This window comes from Corvus hawaiiensis, chromosome 2 (assembly GCF_020740725.1).
Source record: "Corvus hawaiiensis isolate bCorHaw1 chromosome 2, bCorHaw1.pri.cur, whole genome shotgun sequence".
Classification (NCBI taxonomy): domain Eukaryota; kingdom Metazoa; phylum Chordata; class Aves; order Passeriformes; family Corvidae; genus Corvus; species Corvus hawaiiensis.
Window position 1 is genome coordinate 4,861,679 of NC_063214.1, and position 23,962 is coordinate 4,885,640.

The following is a 23,962-nucleotide window of genomic DNA, read 5'->3' on the forward strand; positions in this document are numbered from 1 at the left end:
GATATTTGAGTCCTTGCTATCTTTTAGGCTCACCTAGTGCAATATTTGGAAGGAGAGATGCAACATGCTCTCCCACAGACTTTGCTTTCAGCTTACTGATTAACTATTTAGCTTCTGTGACTGGTGGCTGGGCTTTGACAAGTACCCACCAGTTAGGAACATTATAAATAAACAGAGAAGGAAGTAAACATCTGATTTCATAGCTCTTTTGTCCATGCAGTTAGGGACACAATTCTCTACAAAGCAGCACAAACTCCCTAATAACCTAAGACACCATATGCTGGATTCATTTATTAAGCTGATTTTTTTTATCCTCTGAACACATCTCTGACCTGTCGTTAATTTCTCACCTGTCTCAAAAGAAAGATAATTTTTCTTCAAACCTTGACTGCTGGGGTTCATGCAGTTGACCAGGTCTTTAGGGATTTTTGTTCAAGAAATAAATGTACCCCTTTTTTGACTTCTCAATGACAGAAAAATGTGGAAGTGTATATGGCGAAGAATCTGATTAGAAAGAAAACAGTGTGCTGCTCTTTTGTCGTGATCTTGGGATGTGAGGTGTGAATGAATGTAGTCTGCAGCATTTTTGATTGCCTGTGATAAGAGATGTTCCAGATAGTAGATTGTTGAAATAGCTGATTGTGAATTAGGCAGAGCTAGCACGTGGATGCGAGTACTAACAAGTGCACGTTGTTTTAAGCTTCAGCACTGTCCCTGATGTAGTTGAGTTGGCACTTCATGAGTGCTGGCAAAGCCCAGACTATATGCAAGAAAACATCACACTCTCACCCAGAAAAACAGATTTTGGTCAGGGTTAACAGCTCTGTCTCTCTTTGTAAGCTGTATCCTTGCTGTGTGCCTGGGGCATCCCTGGCTATACCAGCATGTTCAGGGGTGCTTCCTGAGCAGCAAGCGGGGCTTGCCCGCTCGTAGGGCTGTTTACCACTAGCAAGAACAGGACAGAAAATGCTGAACAGATGAAATGCTTTAATTTTCCACTGTTTTGTCTGTATTGCTTCGGTCTCTTCCTTTAAATAGAGGAGTAAAATTATAAATGAATCTGTAGTTCCTCTCTGCTCAAGTGGAAAATATGTTATTGTCTGTTTTTGTGAATCCATTCAAAGCTGCTTACTCTTCTTTTCCATGGCTGCCTTCTGACTCTTTTTGCTGCTGTTATCCAGCTTTTTATTGCCCTTCCCCAAGCTCCTTCCACTCCTCTCCCATCAGGCACTGATGTGAAAGGAGGCAAGAGTGACACAGCAGCAAAGCCAGGTTGTTTGGAGGCTGAAAGTGGCTTCATGCTAGTGATAGACATGCAGTCCCAGCATAGCCCAGAGGGAAGGGACCCTGCAGAAGGAAACCCCCGGGGTGATGAGACCCATTTCAAAAGTGGTGCAGCTTCCCCTGCACTGCTGTCTTTGAGAGGGGAGGCAGGGAGGCTCTCCTGCAACCAGGCAAAACAGGGCAGGTGGCTGCCTTCATTGCTGAACCTTTTTCCCTTTCATGGATGTGTCTGCCTGAAAGTCACTGGTGTTTCATGGGTGATTTGTTTGGCTGAGCATCCTCCCTGCTCTGGTGTGCAACCCACCAAGGCAGTGAGAAGAAATGGCTTACGTGAGTGTATGTCAATATAGGTAGATACATAAAAATATGTATGAGGGTTATGTGGTGTATCCATGAATGTAGATATATATAAATATATGTACATACACCCTTGCTCTATGGTATTGCACATATGTTTATGTGGAAGGAAAAGGCAGCATGTTGCACTTAAGTGAGAGAAAATGGCAATGGGCGAACCCAAAAGTTCGAGGTGCTCATTTAAACTGAAGAGCGTCACTGATTTAGCCAAGTCCTGCAGCTCTGGAAGGTGCCATGGGAAGGGAATCCTATTATATCTCTGTATTTCCTTCAGTGTATCTGTCACTGGCTTATCAATAGTCACTTCAGGAGGAGAATGCTCTGAGGCTACATAAATGCAAAATAATGGGGCAAAGGCAATACCAGCATTGTTGAATTGAAGATGTTTATCGAAAGTTCAGTATAGATTTTTATTTTGATTATTCCAAGTCCATCATGTGTTTGGAATGAAGTGCTGAAATGTTCTTGAATAAGCAGAAAACCTTCAAATACAGATATTTCGATGCTTTTGCATCTCTGGCTGCAGCTAATACCAGAAGTTCTAAAATACTACAGCTCTGTGAGCAGGACTGTATTTTGTGGTTACCTAGAATTTGTATTTCTTATGAGAAAGATATAGCCTAACCTCATAAGACTTGAGTTTAAACTTCTGAATGACAAACTGTGTTTTGTTGCTTGCTCACAGGAGCCAATACAGTATATTGCAGAGAGCACAAACAGGGCTTTTTTTGCTCTTTGACATAGTAAATTGACTTATTTTTCCCTAAATCTATAAAGTCAATTATTCAGATTGAAACTTTCCAGTTGCTCATTATGAAGGAGTGGGAGTTGGCAAGAAATATTCAGAAAATTCATGCTGCAATTCATGGTCCCGCTCATGAAAGCGAAGGAGAGAGAATTTGTGTGGTTATTCTGTACGGATGTGAATTTGTTTTTGCCTCTGGCAATTTCGAATCCAGCGTCAAAGCTGCCTTCTGGAGAAAAAAAAAAAAAGGTATTTTGCTTTAAAAAAAAAAAAAAGGAAGAAGAAGAAAAAACAGCTTGTCACCTTCCCTTTCTGCCTTAGCCTGCCTGGCAGCCTTTGGACTCACATTGCCCTGTTGCACCCTTAGTATGGCACTTCAAAACAAGATTATTTAGTGTTGATTTTTACTTTTTTCTCCAAGCTCCCAGGATGTGCTGAGAGCCAAATTGTCCAGCTCAGGCAGCAAAGGTGCAGGACGTTCTGTTTCAAGGCATTGGATTCTCTCTTCTGAGCTCTGCAGGCATGTCCCATTTCATGGATGAATGCAGTAATTCCCGCAGACAGTCACGTTTTGAAAGCAAACAAACAACCTTTTCCACCACCCTTTTACTTAAGAAAAAAAAGGTGTTGGTGTGTAAGACTGTGTCATACACGTATTGCCTGGAGGGTGTCAAAAGGGCTTTCTTTGGAGCCAGGTACTTCAAAGGAAAAGCAGTCCCTGCTCATGCTGTGTAGTGGGGTTGGCACGGTGCCTCTTTGGTGGGTTGAAAGCCTGTGCAGTCTTTCTGCAGGGTCTGACGTGAAGCAGAGGTGGGACACTGATTCCAGATGCTGCTGCTGCTTCTCACATCCGTGGGGTCACCTGTCTGGCTGCTCGTGTGTTTCTCATAGGATTCCTTGCTTCCTCAGTCCTCTTAAGGCCCCAAGTTTGGGAAAACGATGCCTGTGATCCAGACTTAAGGCGCTGCCCTGTTTAAGTCAAGCTCTTTTTTGTTTGGTGTTTTTTTATTCCTGCTGTAAAAAAAGAGAGGCTGATGAGCCCTGAAATGATAAAGCCTGCTCCTACACTTACTTTATTTTGAGGTAACAATTTCTGTCTCAGAGGAGCTCTGAGCAAGTGCTTTCCCCAGCGCACCTGGCGTTGGCTGTCTGAGCTCAGGAGAGTCTCAGATGTGTGTTTGCTGGGGCGGTGTGTGGGGCGTAGATCCGTATCTGCCGAAGAGAAGCGTCACGTCTCGCTTTGAGGCTTTGAGCGGGCTGGGGTGTGTGTGAGTGAGGGACCAGGAGCTTTGTTTTGTCGCCACGGTTTATAAGTGAAAGGGACTTGGTGGGCATGGATCTTGTGGTTGCTGTCAGACAGGCACGCAGGGCCTCCGAGAATCTCTCAGCAGGGAAACAAATCTGTGTGAAATGTTCAAGCCATTTCATAATCAGCTTTGTAGCCAGATCTTCAAAATACTCAAAGGGCTCCCAGACATCAGTTGTTTTGAACAAGGAAGAAAGGTTGAAGGAAAGGAATAGAAAAAAAAAGAAACATGATTAGTGATATTAACCTGACCGAAGAGACAAAAAGGGTGGAGATTTCTGATAGAAGAAGCCAGCCTGTGTTGTGGCAACGGGGCCCAGAGCAGCAGCTTGTGCAGTGCTGTAGGGCAGCAGGCTCCCTCCTCCACTGAGCCCATGTCCTGCCCCTTGGCAGGCCAGAGCAAACTAAAATCACAGGTGATCTGCCGGGCAAACAGCTCCTGAGCAGTTCCCGAAATGGCCTGGCTGGTTTCATGCAGCTGCTCTGTGGTAAATGATGGGGGATTTTCTGGGGCTGCACTGGGATGCAGCAGCAAGGTGTTGGAGTGAGAAAATGCATTTGTTTCTCTGAGAGCGTGGCGTCAAGCCCTGATTTGTGTGGTCCACGCTGAAACACAGAGCTGATCCTTTCTGATCAAAGTACTGCATGTCTAGAATGTAAAGGAAAGGCAGAGGTAAGTCATATGGTATCTGTACTGTGGTCTGTACAAAGAGAAGTGTGTCATTAACAAAACCTGATAAAAGGACAATTAGTGGTCAGGATGGAAAGCTGTAACACAGGGGTGAGCCAGTTGGGTAGGTATAAGAAATGTGATTTATCTGTCTGCAAAGGATAATAAAGCAGTCATTCTCTCCTTAACTGGGGCTATAAAGCTATTATGAAAACCAGCCTGGAGAGTGTCTGGCGTGCAATGCCCAAGGGGGCAGCAAGCATAAAAAAGTGTCCTTGGCTGATGTCATGGCTCTGGGTTTTCTGTTCCTCCCTGAACTTTCCTGACCAGCACTGAGAACACCATTACCCTGCAAGTAATTTTTTTGTGCTTAATGTCCTATTTTGTCTAACTTCTTACAGCACAGAGTGATTTTAAAAATAGGACAACACTGAACACTCTGGTAACTATAGAAAATCATTTGATGACATAGCTTTGTTTTCTGTCATTTCCCACCATTAAGATTTTCTGTATAAAGTGCACTTTCTTGGCCTTTTGACAAGTACTCAGGAAGTTGTGCAGCAGTTGTGTGAGCAGGATCCTTCAAATTCAACACCTTATAATCATCATCATGCTTGTGCTATAGATTTTGATTCCTACATGACCAAATAAGGTTTAAAAGGATATTTTTATGTAAAGTCAGGCATGGTTTTGCAGAAACTGCTGGGGTTCTCTTTTGACCTAGTGGCGCATTTGTGATTTGAGGAACTTGGACAAAAACAACTGGGAGAGTAATGCCAAATTCTCTGTATTATTGCAAGCAGCATGTGGAACTGGCTTCTTTCACATTTACACTTCTGCTCAGTAATAAAAATAAAATACAATTCTTGACTGAAAATAAGGATATCAATTTTGCCTTTTCAGTTGTCAAGTGAGTTGTTATTGAGCAAAATGACTATGCATTATTTCCATGAAAATGCTGGTGCCATCAGACACCACCACACCAGTAAAGCACAAAACATTTCTGTGGAAATCAGTAGTCAGTCAGGGTTCCAGGAGTCAAGAGTTCACAAGTTGATCCATATGTGTTAATAACTTTATCTAGAGTTTTTATTATTGATTTCAGCACTGCTGGGTAACTTTCTGGATGGTAAAATTTAAGGCAGTAGAGCTTGATTGTTCTGAGTTTGCAGAAGAATATGTTTCTGATTAGAAGCAATTCTGTATGCCAACAGACAAATGTACTCCCTTCACTCCAATTGCAGTAATCTGCTAAGAGAAATTCTAATAGCAGAGTATATTTTGTTTTTAAAACATGATTTACTGACATTTCCTAAAAAACTGAAAGTACAACTAACTTTGAAATACGATTTTTAAAAAAATCTTAATTACACAGTTGGGTCTTGAATTACAAATTGGTTGTGCATGAATTCTAACTATGCCCAATATCTGATATTAGGTTATTCTGCAGATAGCATAGCCAGCTGCAGAATTTAATCTCTTAAAAGCTGCAGAAATACTAATCTCTGAACAGCCCACCAAGAGGGTATTTCTGTGTCATAGTCAGCTGAGAATTTTAAGTGAAGCAGTATGTTCAGTGTGATACTTTATTTAGCTTTACCTAGATTATAAATAGCAGCATAAAACTGTCATTCAACTGCTGCTTCTAAAGAGTACATAATAATTCTGCATAGAATTTGGTAAGTATTTTTTTGCTTTTTATGCTGCCACCATTATGACAGTGTTAGAAATCTGACAGGGAAAAGAGAAGAAATATTACTTTTATTGTTGTAAACTATGTCTTAAGACTGTAGTGTTTGGATCACCAATTGTTAGCATGGTAATAAAATAACAGATTTTCTCTGTCCCAGCTGGTCAGACTTTTTCTCTTTTAGGGACTTTTTTCTGATCATAAACACACAAGACCGAGATATTTAACAGTGGGACACTGGAGGAGGATGGGTCTTGCTAGCAGGGAAATTTAGCTTCAGGGGGCTTGTGGCACTAGTTTGGAAAAATCAAATTACCTAAGGTCTATGAAGATCTGCTTATGATTTCTCTGTTTAAATTTCATTCATTGTTTTTTCCAGCATATGAAATTAAAAGCACCCTTATGAAATGAATTAATTAAAATAATGTTTGCTCTGTAGCTGTATCTACGTCTCTATGTAAATTAATTTAGATAAAATCCCACCATGTGATGCTGGATGCCATCATGTTAGATAAATTTCAGGTGACTGCATGGAATCTGTTAGGAAATTACTGGTTTTGTCATGTCCAAGCAGAAAATCAACTGACAGGAGAAATACATAGTGATTTTTTTTCCCCCATTATTGTTTTTGTGAACCAGTTTTATATTCTAAACAGTATCAGGCAGAGCAGGTTACAAAGCCAGACTTATTTTGCTTCATGTGCATAGACTTTCTCCTTAGACCTTTGTATTTTGTGCATGTGCTGTGCTCTTCTTCAGTGGAAATGCTGAAATGTTTGGAGAGTTAAATATATGTATTTGGTGCTGTGCAATGAGCTGAACCATCCGGTCCTTCCTGCTCTTTTGCCTTGTAGTAAATTATTCTAATGTAGCTCTTGCAATGGACTCGGAGTAAACCACTGCTAATTTTTGTGGATAAAGTAGAAATACAGCTTTGGAATATATTTCTAGAAAAATAATACTGCTTAAATTGAAGGGTTCAGAGGCAATTTTTTTTTTTTGCTGACTTCTAATGTGTACGCATGTGAAAATGAATTGCAGAAGAACACACTGTCAGGTTACTCTGAAAGCAGGGTAGAATACAGCAAATTTAAGGAGTAATGAAGAGATTTATTTTCCAGAAAAAAATTGTGTCGGGTCATACTCTCCAAACTTGAATTTGTTACACTGAGTAAAGATTTATTGTATAATGAATATTGTGTTAGAAGAAACATTTGCATTTATCTTTTAATTATTGAGGCTCACACCCTGTTTCTTGTGCATCTTTGAAGGTGTGCGTGTGTGTCAGCCTTGGGGCCAAACCTGTTCTCATTGAATTAAATGGCCTGTGCTAACTTGAAATAAATGGTGTGGGGAATGAATTCACCCATTTTGGAATCTGGTCTTTACTGGGAGGAGAACTGGGACATTTGTTTACATTCACTTGCGTTTCTTCCTCCGTTTGGATGCGATAAACCCCAACACAACCCTCGTGAGAGCTGTCGGCTCCGATAGCTTCACTTTTTTGACTGTTAAAACAGGGCAGCTTCTCCAAATGGATTTCAAGGGATAGATTGAAATAATTAATGCACATCTAAGGGCTAATTCTGTGGGATAACACTTTGTTTAATGGGATTAATTCCAGGCTTGCACATGCTGGAAGCTCCCAGAGGCACAGATCAGGCCACTGCAAAGCACCTCGAAGTAGGTCCCTAGTACCTCCTCTCTTCCCCTCTGTCCTATTAGGAATACACACCAAGTCCAGATGTGAATGAATTATGGGTTAATCAAACCTAATCCCAGAAAAGCATTTGTATTAAGGGAGGAGAGTGTTTTGTCGTGTACAAGCCCATGCATTATCTGGGCAGCCCAGCATTGTATTTGAGGTAGTGCAATACACAATAAAGGGTTCTGTGGCAAGAAGAAATTGTAATGGATAGAAGTAGAAGAAAGATTTTTCTTGGAGAGTACAAGAAGTAAATTAAATGCTAAGGATCCTTTTCACATTTAGGTGAAAAATTATTTTCTGTGGGCATTTGATCACTTGGCGATTTTTCACCCCATCCAGCAGTTCTGTGGCTGCAGTTTCCCAAACTGTGCTTTCAATAAAGCTTACCTAAGCTCCCAATGCTATGAAAAATGGAGCTTATATAAATTTCCTTTGCATTCTAAATCCATCTCAGCTGCACACAGAAAGCAAACAAGTACAGTTTCCATGCAGCCTTTTTATCTCTCTGCACATCCCAAAGGCTTCCCAATATGCCTTTCTGCGGGAGAGAGAGGGTGTTTAAAGTAAACATAATTTCAAAATTTTCATCCATTTTAGAAGCAGCATTAAAGATCTTAAAGGAAACATGTTTTATGAGGCTGACGAGCAATTAGATGAGTGCAGTGGTAGTGCAAGTGCATAATTCTACACTTTATAAAATTAGTTGGAGTGAGAAAAATCAGAGACAACATAATATCCCATCTCAAGTGGCTGCTTCAGAGAGGTGCTCTGAAAGTTGAAGGTATGAACAGAATTGTTCTGTAAAATATATCTGGTAAGTGGCTGAGAGCTGCTTGCTTGCGTTAAGATGGAAAGAATAAATACAAGGGATCTAAATCCTCTGAAATAGCTGTGCCATTCCTCCAGGAAAACAAAACTAAACTAAATCTAGTCATAAGCAATAGAATAGGATTTCTCTTTGCTAAATTTGTGGAAAATATCTTATTGAAAAATCTTGAAGAAAAAACAATAAAGTAAATTTAGTGCTGTGGATGAAATTAATTTAAATTACTCATGATAGCTCACCTTTCCAGATTTTCAATGTATTCCCAACTGGTTAATGGAATTAACTTGATAAATTGTAGTATTAGTTGCATGCAGTGAGTAAATCATAATTACTTCATCTCAGTTGCAAATACTGCCATAGAATGTTTTGAACTAATAGTGTAAATAATCAGGAAATTTTCTTTGTGATGAGAGATGGGGGTCCTTTTCCTTGGGTTTTTGAGATTTTTTCTCTACAAGTCTGTTTCCACAGAGAAGCAATTAAGAAGGTACCAGCTTCCAGTGCCCGAGCTTTTGAGAGCACTTCAGTATTTCTGACGGTTAATGTATTACTTTTAACTTATAGTTGGTGAAATAAAGGTGTTAAGTAAAGTCATTAATGATAAGGACATTCTTTCCTCCTATTTCTCCCACCCCATGCAGGAATGTATTGCTTTTCAACAGTCTTTAATTCAGTCAAAATTTATATATATGCTCTTCGTTCTTGCCATTTCCTAGCTATGTTTGAGAAGGTGTGTTTCAAAATATAGCACCTTTTTCTCCCCCTTATCCTGTACTGCCATCTGAGATAAGGTTTTCTATAGTTGGGTGTAGTCCGTCAGTTGGCTCGTAACAAAATGCAGCAGTGGAGATGTACCAGCCACAGTTTTGTCACCTGAGAGAGGAGCACGGGCCTCAGCAGTGAGGTGTTAACAGGGATAAAGCCGTGCCCATTTGCAGATCCATGGTCAAAGCCCTTTCTCTTCAGCAGTGCTTTGCTTTGACATAAAATTTTAGCTGCATAGTTGCTACATGCTATGAAAGTGTGAATGCTCCCAAATCAGAGGAAGGACATTCCTGAGGTGGAAGAAGAAATTCTTTCTTTTTCAAATGGAATTTGTGAGGGTCCCTGGAGTTAAGGGTTTGTTCTGAGCCCCTTTGCTGAAGGAATCCATCGAGGACCCAGGCAAGGTTTGTTGTGGTATTTCCATTCTGTGATAGCTCATCCATTGGCTCCTTTTTTATGAGGCCTGTGAAATGCTTCATGTGCTGTTTTCAGAGTGTAATATTCCCCAGTGGTCTTAATATCATTATTGCTAAGCTTTGGTGAGTAATGCTGCAAGAAAAATATACACCCAAATAGAAAAATATTAACCCAAATCCTTAATCAGCCTTTCTCTTTACTCTGTCCATAACTTGCTCTTGCACAGGAGCGTTTTTTTGCCTGTGCATCTTCTGACAGAGGCAGGACATGACACACACATCTCTCCACTAAGTGGGTCAGTGGCAGGGGACTGCTCTGAAACCTCTCCCTGACTGTGTGTGCAGCTACTGCAGGCTTTAGAGCCTCAGCCGTTGGGGCTGGTGTAACCTCCTTCCTGCCTGAGAACCCGAGCCACTGCCTCTGCAGATGATTTAACTATTTCCCTCCTTGACACCAAGCTTCACTAGGAATTTCTTTGCCCTCAGAAGCTTTGTTGCATGTGGATGTTGCAATGAAAACATCTTGAGGCTTTGCTAGCCTTGAAATAGTCTGCTCCTCATTGTTCTGCTAAAGTAAATCTTGCAGCCTTTCCACTGCTCTTCGTGTGTCTACCTTCCTTCCGATTCAGTCATTTATCTGCTGAAAAACGTTGTATGGGAAATATGTTGGAAGTCTTGAATGACAGCTACTTGGGTTTTGGAAAATGTTGCTCTGGACTTAACCTAAAAAAATGGATGGCTTTCATTATTGGGGGTTTGGTGTCCTTCCCGTCTCTGGCTCTTTTGGCACTGGTTAGGTCTGGTGCTGTCGGTGAGTTTAGGTGGAAAGTGATCCCAGAAAAAGGAAAAAATTCGTGGTTTGGTTGCAGTAGGATTAGCTGTGATGAGTGTCCAGGCACGGTTTTGACCATACATCACGGATGGCTCCTGTAATTGTCCCAGCTTTGGTCCATGTTGGCTACAAGGGAAGGAATTCCTCATGGGCTGACTCTTCCCTGTAAATGGCCTTGTAGCTGCAATTCTCCCTCCAGCACCTCCACCCTTAGCTTGTGTTCTTGTGAGGGATTTTTTACTTCTCTACTTGCAGCAAATCAAGGGAGTTGCAATTAAGCTCAGTCTGAGACAGAGCAGCCCTGGTGAGGCTCTTGCTGGGCCTGTGCACCTCTGCATTTGGTTCCAACCACTTCCCACCAGTAGTGATAGCCCCCATAAGCTTAATGACTTTTGGAAGTCTGAAACTAGGATAAAAGGGAGTGGGGTTGCCTTATAAATCTCCTGGTTGGGAATTGTTATTTATGTTATAGTACATTTGATTACTGGAGCCATGAGCTGTGAGCTAGCTGTAATGTCTAACTTAAAAATGCTAATTTAAAGTGCTTAGGGAAACGTCTGCCACGTCTGTGAAGTGCTCACTGAACAGAGAAACACATCTGATTGTGATCAGCTGCACCCTGTGTCTGACTTAGTGTCTCTTCCTTCAGCCTCGCAGCATGAAGTCTCTTTGGGATTGCTGGGGAGACATGGAGGCTGAATTCTTTTATGGCATCCTCCATCATGTGCATGGGGTTGTAGGAGCTGAACATGAAAAGGCCACCTGATAGTAAATCAGTCTGGGGTGAGTTACTGCTGCGGGACAGAGTTGGTAGGGCAAGGGAAAGGCTAAGTGACCTCGAAGCATTTGAATAATAATTCTTGCCTCTTTGTATACTTAACACCAGATTGAATTAGACAATAGAAAATTTACAGCGGGGAACACCTTTTGCATTAACTAGATTAAACTTTTGCTATCCCTGATGAAGATGGGTCTAGTAAAAGCACTTGTGCCTGATCTAAACCCCCTACAAAAGCTGAAGGAGCTGCACAGCTTGCATCTGTCAGCCCAGCTTGTTGGATAGCCACATCTGCAGTTGTCCTGTGCATGGTTTGCTGTCTCTAGGAGGCAACATCAGGCTTGCTTCAGGAAAGCCCTTTGCACCAAGTCCTTGCTAAACTGAGAAGTGAAAGCAGTTGCTTTTTCTGAGAATGACTGACTGTTTTGATGAAGCAAGGAGTCCCCTTCCACAGATGAGCAAGGCACTCCCCTCCTTTCTGTTTCTAACGAGGCTCTGGAAGGATTTGGAGGGTGAAAGACTGCCTTATTTAATTATATATTCAAAGTTAATCTTCTTCACCTTCAGACTTAAAAGGTAGATCTTTTATTGTTTGCTACATGTTTCCTCTTCCCACATATCAAACAGCTGTTGGAGATCTACTTGTCTTGCTCCTGTTACAGTAGCCTGGACTTTTTTATTAGAGTCTTTATTCCATAATGTTCTAGAAAATCATAGAATCATTAGAAAAGTTTGGGTTAGAAGGGACCTTAAAGATCATCTAGCTCAAATCCCCCTGCCGTGGGCAGGAACCCCAACATTTAGCCCTTTCTGGATTTATAATATTTTCCTTCTTTTGAATCTATTTCTTCCAAATAAATCAGAGGGAAACTTGAATTATTTGAACTTTATGATAGTGCCTGTCTGAGAGGGATCCTAAAAGGAGTATGAAGGGCTCCCAGGAATCCTAAAGCACCTTAACTTGACTTTCCATAGGGCTAACATTCATTAGTGTAAAAAAGTGGAAGGTAATGACCTAAAATACTTTCCTTTTTAAATGTAATTATTTGGGCTGCCTAACATCTGGTCTTGTAACCTGAATCCTGATCATATCAGCAGTTTCCTCTGACAACAACAAATTCTAATGCTGAACTTCATGAGCATGAGCTTTGCTTTGGGCCATGTTGTGTTTCACAGATATGTGATGGAATATTGATGATAAATTAATTGAGCCTTTGCCTTCTGCAAGTGAAGGAGGATTTGGCCCCTGCATCTTCAGTCTTGGAGTGCCACAAGTTTGTTTGTTGTTTATATCTATGAGTAAACTCCATAGAAATATATAAATATAAATAAACCCCAGTATTATCTTTAATAATTTTAGCTGGCTAACTTTTAGGCATTTGGTCTGGGCTGTCTTTTCAGCTGCAGGCCTGTGTACACTTGGAGTGAAGCATCATGCAGGGTGCTCATCTCTCTCCTCATCGTGTCCCAAGCCCAGGGAGCTCTCTCAGGTTCAGAATTTTGCTTTCAAACAGCAGCAGTGAGGCAAGATCCATCACACCCAGCATCTCCCTGCTGTCAGTCTCCACAGGGAAAGTCTGGTGGGTGCCTGATGTGTGGTGTGGTGTGGTGGCACCTGCAGCTGTGGAATTCTGTCCCCATGGGGGTCTGGAAACACAAACCTGCAGCAAGAGGCTCTTGGATAATATGGGGTAGAACTGGAATGAATGTATACAGCAACCCAGAGTTACGTGGACCACTGCTGGTGGGAGACGGTGGTGTCTGAGAAAAGCTGCCTGCTTTCCCCAGCAAGCAGCTGTAGCAGCTCTGGGCTGTTGGGAGAAGGCACTACCGGATCTGCCTTTAAACACCTTTGTATGTAACCACAGTTGCAGCAATAAATCTCTTGTGCTGGGATTGGTTTTCATGGGCTTCACTGAGAAACTCGGTTTCCAGGAAGATAAAATGCTTCATTTACAGCTGTTACTGAATTTTGGTAACCCCTACAAGTAAAACTCTTAAATGAATCACTTAATAAGAGCCATAGGAGAGAAAAAATTCTATGGTGGACAGATTTGATCTGGATTTACAAGTAATTCAGCTTTTACAGTCTGTATTTCTCAAACTATTATCGGGAATCATGGTCTAACCCAATCCAGATGCACACTAAAAACATAGGAGGAGGAAAATCCTATTACAAAGAAATGTGCTGGCACGTTTCAGAGGTCCCGACCACGTTCCAGTGATTCACTTCAGCTGATCCCCATTGGTACTGGCTCAAATGGGCCAGCCCTGTGGATTGGACCCCAGCCAGCTTTGGGGGGCAGCAGCCCTCCCTCACGTCAGGTTTTGGAGCAGGGCGATTGTGCCTGGATGTGGGTTCTGGGACTCCCTGGCTCTCTCCAGGTCTGGATTAGGGGGACAGCTGGCAGCATGGGCAGGTGGCTGAAGCTCCACTTGCTGCCCTGTGCAGGAGAGCTGGTGCTGGGCCTGAGCCAGGGCCTCGAAACCCTCTGTGAAACCGCGCAGGGCTCTCGAGGCGGGTGCCCGCCCGCAGCACAGCCTCCCTCGCCGGCCCCCAGGCTTCCTCTCCCTCAGCTCCTGGGGCTGCTCTTGGGCTCTCGCTAAAGGCTTTTTTCTCGCTTGCTTGTCCGCAGCAGTTCTGAATTGCCTTTTCTTTCTATTTTTTTTCTTTGCCCTATACTTCAGGAAGTAAAAGGCTGCAGGGGGTTGTTGCAGAGGTGCTGGCAGAGCTGCTTTGGGGGTGTGAGTGTGGAGCAGGATGAGGGACATGCCAGCCTCGGGTCCAGATGTGTGAGTGGAGGGACCTGCAGCAGCAGGAGAGAGCGCCTGGGCACAGAGGAGGGCAGGACTGCATTCCTGGGTGGGAGCAGAAAAGAGGAGGGGAACAAAAGTCCAGGCTTTGGAAGGAGGAGGTGCTGGGAGGAAATTCAGCAGCAGAAGCACAACTGGTGAAAGAGTTTCAGGTGTAGGCAATTGGGATTGAGAAGGGCTGGCAGCCTGGGCAGTGCTCTACGTAGTGACTCTGTCTCCTCTCAGGTCTGTCAGTCCCTACCTAGCTCTCTGTACAAAGCTTTCCAGAGCTTCTCCTGTACAAGCTCCTACAACTGAAAGGTGATTAGCAAAGGCACAGTTTGTTCCCGTTTGCCCTCACATCCTGGTGGTCTCTCAGTAAACGTCCTCCCTGCCCTGCAGCAGGTGATGTTACTTGAAGCTCCTTGCACAGGAGCACAAGGTGAGCACGAGTAAGTGCCAACTTTCCAGTTGTTATTCCTTCAGAGCTTGCTTCCCTCTCAAGCAAGATCACCACTCTGACCTCGTCTTTGAGCCCTTTGCGTATTTGTGCACCTAGGCCTCGATTCATGCCTCAGCTCCTTTTGGATTCCTGGAGAGAGAGGTGCTCTTTGTCTGAGGCACATTTAAGCAGTGAGCTTGACATCATTTACAGTGCCATGTACCTGCCTTCCCCACTGGCCTGAGACCTGACATTGGCCGTGCCCCCACCTGTACTGGGTCATCTTGCTTTAAAACTCTGCTGTATTTCACTGGACTGCTGAAATCTGGACTGGTATAACACTGATACGTGAATCCTGGAAAGATGCTGTGCAACTCCCAGTACGCACTGGGTAACCTGTGAGGTTAACAGAGTGGGAATCATCCGTGAAATAATTACTGTTTGTGCTTTGCTCTGTGTGAGGCAGCTGAGTGTGACTGCTCCCTGGGGCCTGGCACATTTGGCTCTGCCCAGCTGCCATCATCAGCGTGTCCCCTGTGACTTTGGCCTCAGCCCCCAGACCATGGCTCGTGAGGGACAGAAAGTACAATTTGGTGGTGTCTAAGGGACTGGCCTTCTGTTTCGAAGAGGCAGTAACCCCTCCTCTAGCAATTTAAAAACCTAAACTGGTCCTGTTCACCTGAATGGATGGTAACTGCTTTAACTGCCACATGTTCATTGTGCCTCCTATCTCTTTGACCTTTGCTTCAATAGGCTTTGTACCTTCTGTCTTTCTCTCTCTCTCACTTTCTAATCCAGAAACCCATTGCAAAGGTTATTATTTAGAAAGTGCTTTGTACATTTTGTTTTGCTTTGTTAAGAATACAGAAGTCAAACATATTAAGGAAATGACATGAACTAAGAGATAGGACATGGGGAAGTAGCTTCAAGCTGCACCAGGGAAGGTTCAGGTTGGATATGAGGAGAATATTCTTCACTGAAAGAGTGGTTAAGCACCGAAACAGGCTCCCCAGGGAAATGGTGGAGTCACCATCCCTGGAAGTGTTCAAAAAATGAGTAGATGTGACACTTCACAATATGATTTAGTAGGCATGGTGGTATTTAGCCAAAGGTTGAACTTGATGATATCGGAGGTCTTTTCCCACTCTAATAATTCTATTCATTTTATTGTTTGGTTGGTTTTTTTTCCTAAATATTGGACTTTCTCATTGTCTCAAAACATGTTTTTCCAGGAACAATCACAGCCAGACTAGCAGGCTTTTCCCCACTGAACAGATTTAATCCATTACCTGGGATGCTGGAGGCCAGGCTGCCCCACAAAAGCACCACGTGGGCACTTGGTTGGCTCTGCAGAGTCAGCCAAGGTCGACCATGGTTGGCACAGAGCCACAGCTAAATCCCCTGCACTCTTGACATCTCCTCCACAGTGCTCCGCGTCTCCTGCCTCAGCTCCTCCTGCTCTGGGGATTGTATTAATGCTGGAGAAATACTGGACTTGAGATGACTGTGTGAATGTGCCTGGCTTTGGTACAAGAAGAGGGGATTCAGGGCCAGGATACCCAAAGAGTACCCAAAAATGCTGCCTTCAGCAGCATCTCAGATGCCTCCGGGCTGTGTAAAATATTGTCCTGTGAACTGCTAAGAGGAAAAGCTCTGGGAAGGTAATCTCAGCTTGTTCGTTGGTTTAATATTCAATGTTGGGCAAATAACATAATCTCTCTGTCTCTATTTACCCCATGTACAGGAAATTTTATAGTCCTGAGGAAATGCGGTGAAGGATGTTGTTCATAAAGTGCTTTGAACCAAATTTTTTAAATGGCAGAAAAAGGGGGGAAGAAGGAAAACCCTCTAGGATCTCAATTTATTTCCATGGATTTGTTTCTAAATGCATGATTTAAAAAAAAAAAACACTCCTGGTTCAAACAAACAAAATCTACTCTTTGGAATTTTTTTCTGGCTGTGTGAGGCTGTCAGTGGGAACAGTGATTGTTTATCTTCATCGAAGGGCTTTGCAGGTTATTGATAATTTTTTCTTTCTCTTTTGAACTCACTCCAAATCTGCACAAAGCACTACTCAGATTTATTTTAAGGTGTTTGTTTTGTTTTGTTTTTTATATAACTGTGCAATACAGCTTTTCCTTGGGGGATGGAGCCGGAGCTGCACGTTGGATCTGTAGTTACTTAGCCCTTGATTTTTTTAGCTATAGTTTGTGAACTTTCTACATCTTTATGAACTGATACAGGGGCAATTTTATCAGGTTTATCTGCTGGAACCCAACAATTTTAACGTGTCCTCCTGGATGTGGTCAGTGCATAAATATTTATATGGTGGCTGAAAAAAGATGGAGACTCTCTTTTTAGAAGGAGTCATATGGAACACGTGAGTGGCAATGGGTTCAAGTTACTGCTGGAGCAATTCCTATTGGACACAAGAGGACAGTTTTTCACAATGAGAATAATTAACTATTGCAATAATCTCACCAGGCAAGTGGTGGATTCTCCAACACTGGACACCTTTTAGGATCCATTTGGACAGTGTGCTGAGCCATCTTTTCTAGACCGTGCTTTTGCCAGGAACAGCTGGACAGGATGATCCTTGAGATCCCCTTTCAATGGTATTCCATGATTCTATGAAATAAAAATTAAAAACCTTCTGTGGGAGGGCCACCCAAGCCAATCTCTCCTGTGCAAAGATTCAGGTTTAAAGCCTTCCTCCCAACCAGAAGGCACATCACGGTGTCTCACAGCTGTCTTTATGGATGTGTTCTGACATCTGGGGTTAAAAGTCTGTCTCTCCTACCCATAGCTCCCTTCTCACCTTTAACAGTGTCCAGCATTCACAAACTGGGAGCCCAAAAGAACCTCCATAGAGAATATGTAACCTGGGATATGGGAGAAGCAGCTTCAGAGTCTTCAAAAGAGAGCAGTGATTTCAGCCTGGGTCTCCCACTGAACTTGATGGTCTCAATCTTTCTTTACATTGAATGCAGAATTGTTTCCTGAGAAGCCCTCCCTTAAAATCGTGTCCAAACAGATGTATTTTCTCACACACAATTGATGAAGGAAGCCTTAACCAGGCCCAGTCATGAATCTCTGAAGGAAATGCTGCTGGGTTTTCTCAGAAAATAGATGTCCTGTGTTGGTTGGGGGAGTTTGCAAACATTTCTGTCCATGGAGATATTCTCAGCTGGCTGAGGTCCTGGACGGTCTGGTTTATCTGAACCTGTTTCAGAGAAGGCTGGACTTGCCGTGGTCCTTTTTGACTAGATTAATCCTACAATTCTTATATTCAGAATTCCATCTCCTTTACACAGGGGCAGTGTTGCCCTCATACTGGCTATTAATTTTCCATGAAGTGCTATGCAGCACTGCCACATTTATGCTGCCAAGCACCCAGTGACACAAATGACCTTCTTTGCTGATGTATCTGATATTTTTGTACAGATGCTGCATCAGTTCTTGGCCTCACAGATCCCAGACTCTGCTACGTGCTGGATGGATTCCTCTTCATTTATGCAGTGGTGATGACAGCCCTTTTTGTGAAAGCAAAGGTCAGTCTAACCAAACACAGATGCGTTTGGATTTGGTGGTGTAAAATAGTTGGGCTGGGCTGGAAAGTGGCAGTGGAGAGGAACCATCTCTTTGAATGGGACTTTTTTATTCTTTTATTTTCTTTCTCTCTCTCTCCTTTTTTTTTTTTTTTCCCCCCCCTCCCCTCTCCGTTTCTGGGGTCCAGTTGAGCAACCTGGGGAAGTTCTTTCCAAAGGTTCATGAACGGAGGGGGGAAGAGTATATGAGAGTGTTTTGATGCTACACTTATGGATACATCAGAGATTCTGGATTTTGTAGATGGGAAATGATTGATCAAGAGTGATGTGGATTTTTTTTCTCCTGCATTGGAAGGAGAGGAGGGGATATACAGAAAATTCAGGGTAAATGGCAAGCTCGTGAAGGATGTATTAAAATGTCTCAATAATTCAGACATCTTGGATACTATGAGTGTGATGACACAAACAACATAACCCAAACAGCCATGGGAGAGGAATTGTGTAATTGCTACAAACATGATTCTATGCCTAAATATAGACCTAGCTAGAAGGTTACTTTTAACAAAGAATTGAATGTGATAATAACTCAAGAAGAGTAAATCAATACAGAATGTAGTTTCAGAGGTTGTTTTGAAAGACTACAACACAAAGTAGCTGCTCTCACTGACCCAAAACTGCCCCCTTTTACCTGAAATTTTGTCTTAGCAATTGATTACTCATAAATATTGTCAGCAGCCAAGCCAAAGAGCAGCTACAGAAGGGATAATCCTTTATATCTTTGTTAGCTGCCACTCACACCAAATTACTGTGGTGGTACCAGATTCCTGCAAGCCAGGTGCTGCTCCTGAGGGGTGCATGGATTCCCTGCAGGAAGCCCAGAAACTTTGCAGGCAGCTGGAGAACCAGGGGCCCAGGGAGGCACAAGATTAAGACAGGAAAAGAATGGAGAGGCAAATCTGAGGAGGGCAGGTATGTAGGGAACAAACTCAGATGTTTGTGAGCTGGTGTGATGTGAAGTAAAATGACTTGGCTGCTGAGAGCAGGCTGGTGTGTGGATAAAAGTGCCACTGCAGCAGTGGTTTACATGGCATGTAGCCCCACAGGGAGCTGTTTGTGGGTTACCCTGTTTCTGATGAGAGTAGGAGAGAGGGAATGAAAGGACTGAAGGGAGCCACTGTCTCTCTGCTCATGGAATGGTCTCTTTCAGCTCAGCCAGGCCTCTGAACCACAGCTGCGACCAGGCCAGGATGACGTGTACAACGTGAGTAACTGGTGGTCTTTGTTTTTTAATCCACCACCCAGACAGACTTTTTGGGGCACTTAGAGACGGTGAATTTCCTGCTGGTCAGAAAAGCTTTGGATGAGCCAGCTAATGAGTAGGCTGTACCTGTGTGCAGCATGGCAGCTGTAAGGAGGAAAGGTAAAACCTCGCAGGGGCAGCTTCTGGTGTCACCACTCTGGTCAGACACTAGAGAGGTCTTTGGGCTGTAGGTTCCTGATTTGAGCTGAAGGTTGGCAGGAGCCCAGGCTGTTTGTTGTGCTGCCCTATGGAACAGGCCTGTGAGACTTCTGGGTGTGTGTGTGCAGCCACTGCCCCTGGTGCTGCTGCTGCTTCTGTTTGATGTGGGCTGGGCAAAGGGCAAATGCCTAGGAATGGTGTGGAGCTGACTTTGGGCACCCGCAGCTCTTACACTGCCAAGTGTGTGGAGCCTGAGCCACCACAGCCCCTGTGTCTCCATTCCCAAGCTTTCCTGTTGCCCCTCAGCAAGCCCTGTTGTACCAGATGATTCCAGAGATGTACCTTGTCCTGTGCTCTGACCATGGACAGCACCTTTAGCCAGTGAAAGAGGACAGACAAGATCCTGCCTGTGCCTCCTCACTAAATTGCTCACTCATGGCAGCATTAAACTCTTAGCTATTTTGGCTATGTCTAGTTGTCTTTTAATTTTTTTTTTCGCACGCTTTTGACCATAGCCACATCCTGTGATGGGTTCTGTTTAACTCTGTAATGTATGAACACTAATATAATTTCTTTTCAGTTTAAGTGTAGCCTGTCACCTTTCAAGTAGCACTCTGTCAGCTGTGCTATTCTGACCTGAAATCTCACCTTTGCCCTTGTCCAAGGTAACCCTTCCCAGCTAAGAACTCTGTTGGGCATAAAATTTCTGTAGCTGCCTGATGCAAATTTACATGAGCTGCTCTGCAAGAAAAATGAAGCTCATGGATCTTCACTCTCCGGTGGGAGAGAAAGCATGAAAGTCAGAGTCCTTCCCCTTCATGCTCTCTAGTTTTCAACTCCGTTCCACTTAGGAAATGTTTTTGATGCAACAGCTTGCAGTTTTGTGTCATCCATGGCTTAGATGTAGACCTTTTTGTTGACAGTTGCATTAGGAAGTAAAAAATAATTTCTAGTTCAGTTACAGTCCTTGTGAACCGAGCTGGGTTCCCTTTCTCTTCTGTGTTAAGTCAGGCTCTATTATCTCATTATCTCGGTGTCCATCCACTGCTTTTGCTCTCCTGTTTCAGAAACTCTCCCGTGCGCACAGAGACGATTACGATGTTCTGGGAGGAAAGCGAGGAGCAGACCCCGAGCTGGGCGGGAGACACCAGGTAACCTCCTCCATGTGCACCTCTGTCCTTTGATCTGGTGCCTCCCACGCCGTGTCAGAGCGCTGCTCACACGCGCAGCCACCCGAGCGCCTTCCCGGGCAGGGAACGACACCATCTGTGTCGTAACTCGGGCGGCGCGGGGGGACAGCAGAGAACCTCTCCCTCCCCTTTGATCTCGGCCCCCCTCGCTCGGCTGGGAGCTCGCAGCCAGCCGGGGTGGGAAGTGACACCCGGGCCCGGGGCGGATGCGGAGGAGGCCCGGCAGCGGTGGGTGTTTCACAGAGCTTGCTGCGTCTGATGCCAACAAACAAGCGCCCACAAAGCAGAGCAGCAGCCAAAACAACTCCTTCTGCTGCAGAGCCCATCACTTTCAAAGGAAAAGGGAGGGAAAACCTCCTGCATCAGCAGGTGACAGCTGTAGGCAGTGAGCAGGGAAGAACTAAGTTTTACCAATTGTTAAAATTAATTTTCCTGAGAACAAGTTGTCTGAACAGAGCCTTATGAGTGGAGGCAGGATGGACTGGAATGGGCAGGGAAAGTCCCATGAGCCACAGCTGTGCCATGGAGCAAATGCACAAGCATGTACAAGGTGGTGAGGGATGCTGGCAGTGCAATGTATGGGCAACTTTTTTCTTTTGTTTTACAGCAAAGAAGAAAGAACCCTCAGGACACTGTCTACACTGTGAGTAGAGCACTCTGGAGGGAGCAGAGAGGGAGGGATGGCTGGGAACAGGAGATGCTGTTTCACAGGAGACTCCCCCCCCCCCGCCCAATTTCAGCTTTGGTTCAAAACTCAACAGCTGCTTTTAAAGGCTTCTCTTCCTTTCCACCCAACACCTCCCTCCAAGCCCTTTGTTTCTGCTAGAAAATTTCAGCTCACTTGTGTGTGATAGGAGAAAAACACTGCCTTGGGAGGTGGGGAAAAGAACTTGGATCAAGATACCTGCTAATGCCTAATGCTAGTGACTAACCAACCCTCATCCCATGTGATCCCTGCTGCAGTGTTTTCTGTGCATGGTCTCCAGCCCCTGTGACTGCTCTCTGGCAAAGGCCAAATGCCAGTGCATCAAAGGGGGGCTGCTTAGGAAACCCTTGATTGAGTTATTTGATGCTGGCTAAATGTGGTGGTCTGTGCTCCAAAGCAGATACAGGAATGTTAATTCTCATGTCTTAACTCGGGTCTGTCTGGGTCTGCAGTGCTTGAGAAATGAGCTCGTTTCCAAGAGCTTCACTGTTGTTGAATCAGACACTGAGAGCAGCTGGCTGAAGTGTGGCCACCCAGGGGCTGCCTTGGCTTTTCTACTGACACACTGACTCCTTCCCCCTCTCTACCTGCAGTCACTGCAGAAGGACAAGATGGGCGAGGCATACAGCGAGATTGGAATGAAGGGAGAGGTGAGTCTTACTTTCCTTCCCGGTGAAAACTTGGCAACAGAAAACATTTCAGCTTTTGGGCAGAAAACCCCTGATGGCTGCCCTGGCTGAGGGGGCAGAGGGCATGAGATGGGTGAGGAACAGCTGAAGGAAGGTCTGGTGTCAAGTGCTGCAGTGGTCCAGCAGCACAGGAAGATTTTGGAGCGCATTTCTCCAGAGCAATTCAGAGCTGCAAGGTTATGGTTTCCCTCCACAGGCCGCCAAGCCTGGCTGGTGTTACAGGATCAGGAGAGCAAGTGCCAGCCCCTCCTTGTGCCTGACTGCAGACAAGGAATAGGGGAAATATTCTCCTTCCCACAGCTCTGCTCTCAAATGTTTAAGAAGGCACACATCAGTCATGTCTCCAACTACAGCAAAGAGAGAGTTCTAGCTCTGTGCACAAGCTGCTGGGGAAGGGGGGCTTGTGTAAAAAAAAAAAACAAACCATCTGGGGACACTTGTTTATGGCAAAATGAAAAATTGCTCTGACCTACACAGGTTCTATTTTACGTCAAAGTGTCATATCTATCTATCTGTCTGTCTATCTCTCTATCTATCTATCTATCTATCTATATCTAACCTTTCATTTCCTTCTGACACATGAAAAAAGGGGCATTTCAAAACAAAGTTTAGTGTTGAGGAATGCTGAAGCAACACCAACATTTAATCTGTTCCCTTTTTTTATTCTAATGCCCCGCTGCCACAGTCAAGCTCTGTCTATGAGCTATGGGCTATAAAGTTGCACCATGTTTTTTGAATGTTTCTGTTTCTGGAGGGAACAGAACACCAAAGCCCTTGTCCCATTCCAAATAGATGATCATTTAACAGGTTGCTGCAATTTTAACTGTAACAAGCACTACTCCTTGACACGTTTGTGATACAATCTATTACTAAATAATCAGTGTCTACAGGAATGCTGCCAAATCTCTATACATACAGTGAATCAAAGAAATAGCAACATTCTAACAGCATGACAGGAAAATACATCAGCAAACCAAAACAATTTCTTTTTCTTTCCTATTATCTCTATCTTCTCATTAACACCCCTTGCAGCATGTCTGGGCTGGTCCAGACTTACCAGGTGCTTTCCTGTGCAGAGCACAGTCCAGGCCAAGCACAGCTGGTACATCCTGTACACCCTCAGCAGACGATGGGGGAACTCAGGGGGTTTCTTTCTTTTTGCATAATCAGGAAAGCACCCACTAATCAATCTGTGCTTGTTTTGTTTTCCCAAAGCAGCAGAGGCGGCGAGGCAAAGGGAATGAAGGTCTCTACCAGGTAGGCACCACCTCCCACAGCTGCTCCCCTCACCCGTCCTCCTCAGTGAGGTGTAGCCTGTGGTTGGATATCCAATGGCACTGTCAGGGAGGCACGGAGAAGTGAAGGGCAGCTGGAGGTTCCCCAAGCAGGCACCAGGTGTCTCACTAACTCCTCATTCTTGGAAGCCCCAGCTACCCCTGGCTCTGGGATCTGTAACACAGGGCACAGCTGCTGTACCCGAGCAGGCTGCCAGGAAAAGGGCTGGGCTGTCAGGGGATGCTTCCCGGGATTCACAGCCACCTGAGGTCCCACTGCCAACTTACTTACCCAGAGCTGCACTTGATTTCCCTTCCAAATCAAAGAAGAGAAGTCCAAAGTCCATGATTTGATGTCTGTTCATTTAATTATCAGAGCTCATTCTAGCATCAGTTAGCTCTTAATAATACGCAAATAAAATGTACTCCGAAGATCTGCAGAAGCAGTTAGGATGAGTTGCTGTAGTCATATGTTCATAACAAT

The 23,962-nt window shown here is 44.1% G+C and overlaps 1 protein-coding gene across 2 annotated transcripts in view; it reads left to right on the plus strand.

Annotated features, from left to right (window-relative positions):
* CD247 (CD247 molecule) overlaps positions 1–23,962 on the plus strand; it is a 50,550-nt gene that overhangs the window by 24,064 nt on the left and 2,524 nt on the right. The window contains exons 2-7 of one of the 2 annotated variants that reach the window (XM_048293471.1): positions 18,057–18,163; positions 19,368–19,421; positions 20,687–20,770; positions 21,417–21,452; positions 22,109–22,165; positions 23,420–23,461. In XM_048293471.1, coding sequence (XP_048149428.1) covers positions 18,057–18,163; positions 19,368–19,421; positions 20,687–20,770; positions 21,417–21,452; positions 22,109–22,165; positions 23,420–23,461 — 380 coding nt within the window. The remainder of the gene's footprint in view (positions 1–18,056; positions 18,164–19,367; positions 19,422–20,686; positions 20,771–21,416; positions 21,453–22,108; positions 22,166–23,419; positions 23,462–23,962) is intronic. The other variant, XM_048293478.1, reaches the window with a different exon arrangement.